The 7,871-nt window shown below is 47.2% G+C and overlaps 1 protein-coding gene across 1 annotated transcript; it reads left to right on the top strand.

The window, feature by feature from the left end:
• The first annotated feature begins 1,049 nt into the window (after nt 1-1,049).
• Nucleotides 1,050-2,861, top strand: C2cd4a (C2 calcium dependent domain containing 4A). The gene is made up of 2 exons (XM_021208141.2): nt 1,050-1,122; nt 1,574-2,861. The coding sequence occupies exon 2, from the start codon at nt 1,619-1,621 to the stop codon at nt 2,639-2,641; it is 1,023 nt and encodes a 340-aa protein (XP_021063800.1). The 5' UTR covers nt 1,050-1,122; nt 1,574-1,618; the 3' UTR covers nt 2,642-2,861.
• Nucleotides 2,862-7,871: the final 5,010 nt, after the last annotated feature.

The raw sequence follows: 7,871 nt of genomic DNA, 5'->3' as shown, positions 1-7,871 counted from the left end.
TGTGTAGCCCTGGCTGTCCTGGAACTCACTTTGTAGACCAGGCTGGCCTCGAACTCAGAAATCCACCTGCCTCTGCCTCCCGAGTGCTGGGATTAAAAGTGTGCACCACCATCGCCTTGTATCACATTGTCTGTATGTTCTGTATGCAAAACACACACAGGACATGCCCCAAACAGAAGCCTTCCCCCTTGCCTAAAGTTGACTAACTCATTCAACACTGCCTGGAGAGGCCATTCATTCTCAAGGCAGCAACTCAGAAATACCCTATGTCCATACTCCAATTCAGATATCTCGGAATCTCTTTCTACTCGAGCTGCAAACAACTCTCTTAAAGGATAAACACCAGTTTTCAAGAGAATGGATGGAGGTCTCAGATAGGCACAGTATACAAAGGTTGGCTAGTGTGTGTCTCCAAAGGGACAATGCCAGCGGCTGGATGTATGGAGTATAATTAATTCTCTAATTAAAAATTAGCATCCTGCTTAAGAAGGTTGTGGTTTTTAAAATATATATCTTAAGTGTACACTGGATGATTTCTTTACATAGGAATACACCCCTGTACCCCACCCAAGACAAATATGTAACGTTTCCGGAACCCCATAACCCCCACCACCACCCAAGAGTGATTTAAAATCAACAGAGAAATGACCTCTAAAATCAGAACAGAATGCAGAAAGTAAAAAATTTTTCAATGCTGGCAGCAAGAAGGTGGGAGATGGGAAAAGGTCATTTGGGTAAGACAAACCGGATTTCTGGCCTTTTTCCAATGGGGTGTGCAGAGTGCTTCTGTGCACTCACGTTCATTTTGCCCATCGGTCCTCACAAGGACTGCGACATGGTCCACACTTAATCCTGTTTTCCATGTGAGGAAGCAAACTCGTTCAGGGTTTTAGAGAACAACTCCAACCGCAGCAGAACTAGCTGCAGGATCAGCTCAGCAAATCCATCCACGTGGCAGAGGGACCTGGGAGGGCCGGGCGTCAGGTTACCAAGCAGCATCCTGACAGCTGGTATAAAAGCCCGGACCAGCTATCCTGGAACACCAGGGATCAGCTCTGCCGCGCGCTTTTGAATTTCTCCGCGTTTCACCGGGTTGGAAAACCATCTGACTCTGAACACCAGGTATATGAATGGGAACCCAGTTCCCTCCCCTGGAAGGAGCCACCATTCCATTTCTGGTGTGTGTGTGTGTGTGTGTGTGTGTGTGTGTGTGTGTGTGTGTTCTCGAGCAGGACTAGAGTGTACTAGACATTTAAGGTTTCAGGAAATGAGTGCACAAATGATCCAAGCAAAGCGCCTCTTGGAACTAGGGGACAGAGGCATAAGTTAGAAGACAAAGGTAAAGAGGTAGGACAGAAAAGACTGCAGCAAGCTGCAAATCTACCTGGCATCTGACTAGAGACAGGGTGGGCGATATACGGTTGTTTTTCAATTTGTAAAAACAGTTTGTAATTGGGGTGAGGGATGCATTTTGTCTTGTAAGGCTCAGGACAGGATGATACCGAAGAAAGGAGACAGAAATCCCTGCTTTCCTCCAGACTGCCTCTGACTGGTATGCGGTTATGTGTTGCAGGAAGCCTGGAACCGAGGATCACCCGGTTCAGACACTAGCGGCCAGATGTGGTGTCTGGAGCGGCTCTTGCGGGACCGAGATGGGTTTCTCCCAGGGCGCGTCCGCCGCTCCAAGAGTCGCTCATCTGCTGCGTGCGTAAACGTGCTCACTCCAGACCGCATCCCAGAGTTCTGCATCCCGCCGAGGCTGGAGCCTAGCACAGCCTGGGCTGCGCTGCGCGAAGCCTGGGCTGCGGACGCGGAAGCCGACGATGGCGCTGGCCGCACCGACTGGGACCCGCGCTCCCAGGCTGCGCTCTCGCTGCCGCACCTGCCCCGCGCGCGTACGGTTTACGGCTTCTGCGCGCTGCTCGAGAGCCCGCACACGCGCCGGAAGGAGTCGCTCTTCCTCGGCCACCCAGGTGCCCCGGTCCGCCGGCCCGGGCTTCGCCACCGCACGCACACCTACGCGAGCCCCCGCCGAGTCCCAGACGCTCCGCGTCCTGCCCCGGGCGACCCAGACGCTGCCCGGGTCCCGACGCCCACTCCTGCTCCCAGCAGACGCTGCCTCCTACGCTCCCCGGGCAAGCTGCTGAGCCGCGCGCTGCGGGTGCCCCGCAGCCGGGCCAGCGCGCGCCCCGCGCCCCGCGGCGACGAGCACGAGTGCGCCGCCTCCTGCGCGCCCCCGGTCCCCAGCAGCCCGGATCCCGAGCGCCTGCAAGCCGAGGCCAGCGTGGCTCTGGGTCGCGGGGCTTGCACGCTGCGCCTGGAGGCCGAGTACTGTCCGCGCAGCGCCTGCCTCCGCCTCCGCCTGCTGCGCGCTGAGGGCCCGGCCGCCGCGCTGGAGCCCCGCGCCCTGGGCTGCCGCCTCAGCCTGGTGCTGAGGCCGTCGGGCCAGCAGCGCGCCAGTGTGGTCCGCCGCAGCCGCAAGGCCGCCCTGGACCAGGACTGCTGCTTCGACCGGCTCCCGGAGGAGCAGCTGCGCCGCCTGGCCGTGCGCATCAAGGCGGAGAGCAAGGGCCGCGGGCTGGAGCGCGGACGACCGCTGGGCCAGGGCGAGCTGCTGCTGGGCTCTCTGCTACTGCTGTGAGTGCGGCTTCCCTGGTACTCTGGACAGCTAAGGTCGCTTGGCCATGAGATGCAGAGACTCGTGGCCCAGAGACACTTGTAGCCTCTTGGTCCTGGAACACTTGCATCTTCTTGGCCCTGAGACACTCTTAGTTCTTGGTCCTGGCACACTCTCAGCCTCTTGGCTCTTGGACCGTGACTGACAGCCATTTGTACAAAATAAACATGTGTTCATTTTTCTAGCCAGGGCTTTGTTTCAGTCCAATTCTGGCAGATCTGATCCTAGATTATCGTAGTAATATATGTAGCTTCTCTTTGTGTGGGCAGACACCTTGAAATTTCTGTTGTGCAATGGGGTAGTGTTGAGCAGTGTTCCCCACTGTAGACAGCAATTGTATTTAATAAGTTCACACATTCCAACTGAAAAATAGTTCATGTCGATGTTAGACCAGCCTCGTTTTAAAAGCTCGTTCATCCCATGGCGTCCTTTGAGACTGATAGTGTCAGCTACTTACGATGTATTAAGATGTTACATAAGAAAGGCCAGGGTCTAGTAAGATTGATGAATGCGTGCTTGCCACCATGCCTCATCGCCGTAATTGGAATCTAGTGAGGATTGTGGGACCTTCGTGAGGGAAGGGGAGGAAAAATTCCTGCAAGCTTTACTCTGGCATGACCTCGCCCCAACCCCAATAGTAGACACAACTCTTCCCATCTTGCAGGTGAGAATACTGAGGCACAAAATAAAGAAAAGTCGGGGTTTGAATGTAGGACATCAGTATTAAAATGCTTGTCTGGGAATTGGGGCATAGCTCAGTTAGTACAGTGCTTGCCTCGCACATACAAAGTCCTGGGTTCCATTCCCAGAACTGTATGAACCTCAGGTCCTATTAACACATACCTGTAATCACATTACTGGAAGAAGAGGGGACTAGAGAGATGGCTCAGAGGTTAAGAGCACTGACTGCTCTTCTGAAGGTCCTGAGTTCAATTCCCAGCAACCACATGGTGGCTCACAACCGTCTGTAATGAGATCTGATGCCCTCTTCTGGAGATCTGATGCCCTCTTCTGGAGTGTCTGAAGACAGCTGCAGTGTACTTAGATATAATAAATAAATAAATCTTAAAAAAAAAAATACTGGAAGAAGAAAGCAGAAGTGTCAGAAGTTTAGCGTCATCCTCAACCACGCAGGGAGTTAAAAGCTAGCTTAAGCTAAATGAGCCCCTGCCTGAAATAAATAAATAAATATTCATCCTCCAAAAGTGGCTGAAAAAAATGGCTCTGAGTTTGAAATCATATTCTTCATTTTCATCAGGGAAAGCAGACTGGTGGAAATGGTGACAAATGAACAAATGCTAATGCCATCAGTCTGAGACTGAGGAAAATGCTAACCCACCTCAGACCCATAGGATCCAGAACCCCAATTCCACTGATTCCCCCATCGCAGCAGTCTGAAGAGCACACAGGACAGTGTTCTACCTCTGGCTTCTAATAGGCTTTCCTGTATCCTAAGGATGATTTTCCTTCATCCCTCATACTACTCATATACTTTACTTGGTAAAGCTGGGTTACTCCTCCCTTTCTCGGGCAGGTAAGTAGAAGACAAGGCCTAAGCAAGGGCAAACAACATGAAAATGTACACATAAGGTGGCCATATTATCAGACCGGACTCAGAAATGGTTTCTGTGGCCACTCTTTTTTGGCAGTGTTAACAATGGGTGCTCCCAAAGAAGCTATTAAGAAAAGAGTTTCCGTTTCTGGTACATCTCAAACCGAATATTTAGGTGAGGATTTACAACAGCGACCATTGGAAAATATCACCACGGTCTAAATCCCCTGTTTTTAGCAGCTTGCTGTTGTTAGCCACGTGAGCAATGGCTGAACAGTAGTTCTTGTCTCACTCCTACCCTTTTTCATATTTACTATATCCTTGCCCTTCAAGCCAATTGTTTTTCTGTGTATAAGCCTTTTCATGATTTTGGAGGTCTCCTAAAGTGAGACTAGAAAGTGGAGACAACCTAGCTGTGTGACATGTTGCTGTGGGTTTCCTGTGTTCTTTGCACTGGTAGTTAATGTATGGCCAGTCTTTATTCTAGAAAGTTCAGTCTCTACCCACACTAGATTATACACATGCCATTTTATTAGGCAAACTTCTCCAAGAAGATGAGCTGTTATATTTTAAAGTCCTAGATTCTCCAAGAAAGCATGGTGGGTATTTCTAACCAGAATCCCCATCAGTAAAAATTACAGTTGACCTGAAATCTAAGACTGTACTGTGTAGGATTCCTAAAAGACTGAAATACAATGAAAAAGCAATCATTTCTGTGCAACTATATAATGTCTTAAGAGTGGGTCAAGATGGTAAATATTAGATTGCTTCAAATCACATACATAATTTGTAAGAGCTAAAACCAGAACTAATTCTTTTATCTGCTAGCCTAGTGAACTCCCGCACCACTGATTACAAAAAGAGAAACATTTGCACAGATTTATTGCACATCCTTGAGCTAATTTGAATCACATTTAACAAGTCCTGTCTGTAATATATATTTGCCATTATCAGTCTTTTCTGGAAGCAAAGTTGAATTTGGTTGTGCTTGCTGCCCTCTAGTGGATTGGTCAGGGTTTGTTCCTGGAGCTCACCTTGGTAGACCATCTCAAGTAATCAAAGCTCTGTTTTCTTTTTCTTGCTTTATTTTTCATAATCTTTTTATATAAAAAAAAAAGGTTTCTCTTATACCCCAGCCTGTCCATACCAAACTAGCTATGTGGCCAAATATGACTTTGAACTCCTGATTCTCCTAGCTTCACCTCCCAGCTGCTGGAAGTATGGGCATTTGTCACCGCATCCGGCTCAAAAACAGATGTTGTTGAAATTGTTTAATATTAGATTGTAGTAGAATTCCCCAAAACAAAAATAACTAAATGTAAATGAGAGAGAAAGTGTAGAGACATCTTAAAATAAGAAGGGAGGGCTTGGTGGTGCACCTTTGTAATCTCAACCCTTAGATGGGAGAATCTGGAAGATCCCCACAAGTTCAGGTGAAGCCTGGGCTACATAACAAGATCCAGTATAAAAACTGAGAGAGGGAAAGAGGTCAAGCCTGGGCTACATAGCAAGATCCTATATTAAAGGGAAGGGGGAAGAGAGAGAGAGAGAGATCACAACAGATTTTTTTTCAGTACAATGACTCTTTGCACTGGAAAATGAGTCCTGAGAAATTAGTTTCTAGGTCCATACAAATGCTGAAATCTTAAGATGCTCAAAGTCCCATATATAAAATGATACATTGTTTCATTATTTGCATATAGTCTATGCACATCTTCTAAATAATTTGTAGGCTGACTATTACAGCTAAGGCTAATGCCTTGTTAAATGGATTTTATGTGTGTTGTGTAGGGAATTATGAGAAGAAAAATCTGCACATAACAATACAGAAGCAATTAAAACAGTATTTCAGACAATAGTTGGCGACATGTATTAGCCAAGTATTAGAATAAAGGGGTGTGTGCGCAGTGACAGTAGCTTGTTGGTTTTGGAAAACTTCTGTAACCATGCTCTGAGGCTGGAGAGATGGCTCAGGGGCTAAGAGCACTGGCTGCTCTTGCAGAGGACCCAGGTTCAGTTCCCAGCACCCACACTAAGTGACTCACCACCACCTGTCACACCAACTCTCAGGGGTCCAATGCCCTCTTTTGAGCTCTCTGGGCACCTTCATACATGTGGTGCCCATACAGACACGCAGGCGCACACACATACAAGCTGCAAGAACGACTCGCCCAAACAGTGGTTGTGAAGCTAGAAGCTCACAAAGAATTTATTTGCCATTAAAAAAAAAAAAAAACATAAAATGAAAACAAGAAAGGAAAGAAAAATCTGCGTGTTATTTACCCACCTCGATAATTCATATTGATTGTCAACTTGACGTGAGCAAGACTCACCTACAGGACCAAGCTGTGATCGTATCTCTGAGGGAGTGTCCGGATTTGGCTCATTAAGGTGGTGAGGCCCACCTGAACTGTGGCTGGGGTCCAAATGAGAAGGAGAAAAGGGGCTTAGCATGGGATACATCTTCTTTTACTTCCCGACTGAAGGCCCAGTGAGCCACCTGCTTCAACCTCCTGCCCCCGCGACTCCCCGCCATGATGGAAGGCACACGGCAGATGCAGTAGAAGCCCAAGCCAGTCCTTCTTTCCTTCTGTTATTTTGGCCAGGCATTCAGTAACAACAATGCGAGAAATAATTAATATCCCCAAAAGCCAGTTTGAGCAGGGTGTGACCTTCTTTCAAACTGATGTCATAGCTGTTATAGGCCCAGAATCAAATTCATAGCTGATGAGATTCGCTATACCCATGCCAAAAGAATATAAAAGCTGGGTTTATAAGCACGGTAGAATATTCAGATTAGTTTCCTGTTTATTTAATGTTGGCTTTACAAGTCGGGGGGGGGCAGAAGATCCTCTTTATAGACCAGGATCCACCTGGGAATACTTCCAACTAGTGACGAGGTATTAGCAGACTCCCTGGGAAAGTGGTACCTTGAAATGGATGACCTAGCAGATGTGTGGACATTACAAAATGGCATTATCTTCTACAGCATTCATACTCAAGAAGAGCATAGTCAGGTTCTCAAAAACAACCACCAGATATTCAGTAAGTTTACTCTCTTGCGTTTGGCTCCATTGGTTGGTAACCTTGGTAAATTGTGGCTGTACGGATCCCATGGACTCCCAGTCACATGTGCCTAAACAGACATTGGATTCCTTTACATCTCCTATCTTTCTCTTGCTTTAATATGCCTGAGATCACCTAGAGACCAGTTTCTTTCTTGTATTTCCAGGGGGAATTGCTGGGGTGCATGTAAAAAGGAAAACCGGACACGGGTCATCATTTCGGCAGGTTCAAGTCACACTGAAGCTTGTGTCTGGGGAGCAGAACACACTGTCTTTGTGAAATAAAATAACAAAGCAGTGGTTTTTAAGTTTTTACTCAGAAAAAGAAAGCCACTTAAACTAGCATTTTACTTTATCGCCTGGAAGTTTTTCATTATGTTAAGACATTTAACCACAGAGACAGGACTGCAATTATCATATGCAACAATAGGCCCCTAGAGCCCAGCGAGAAATGAGAACTCTTTTTTTTTTTCCATTCCACCCTCTAATTTTTTCCATAAATTTTTTATTTTTTTAATTAGATATTTTCTTTATTTACATTTCAAATGCTATCCCAAAAGTTCCCTATACCCTCTCC

This window comes from Mus pahari, chromosome 10 (assembly GCF_900095145.1).
Source record: "Mus pahari chromosome 10, PAHARI_EIJ_v1.1, whole genome shotgun sequence".
Lineage (NCBI taxonomy): Eukaryota > Metazoa > Chordata > Mammalia > Rodentia > Muridae > Mus > Mus pahari.
This window is presented reverse-complemented; position numbering and strand designations above follow the sequence as displayed.

Coding starts and splice junctions, on each gene's coding strand:
- C2cd4a (XM_021208141.2), top strand. CDS start 1,619: ATGTGGTGTCTGGAGCGGCTCTTGCGGGACCGAGATGGGTTTCTCCCA.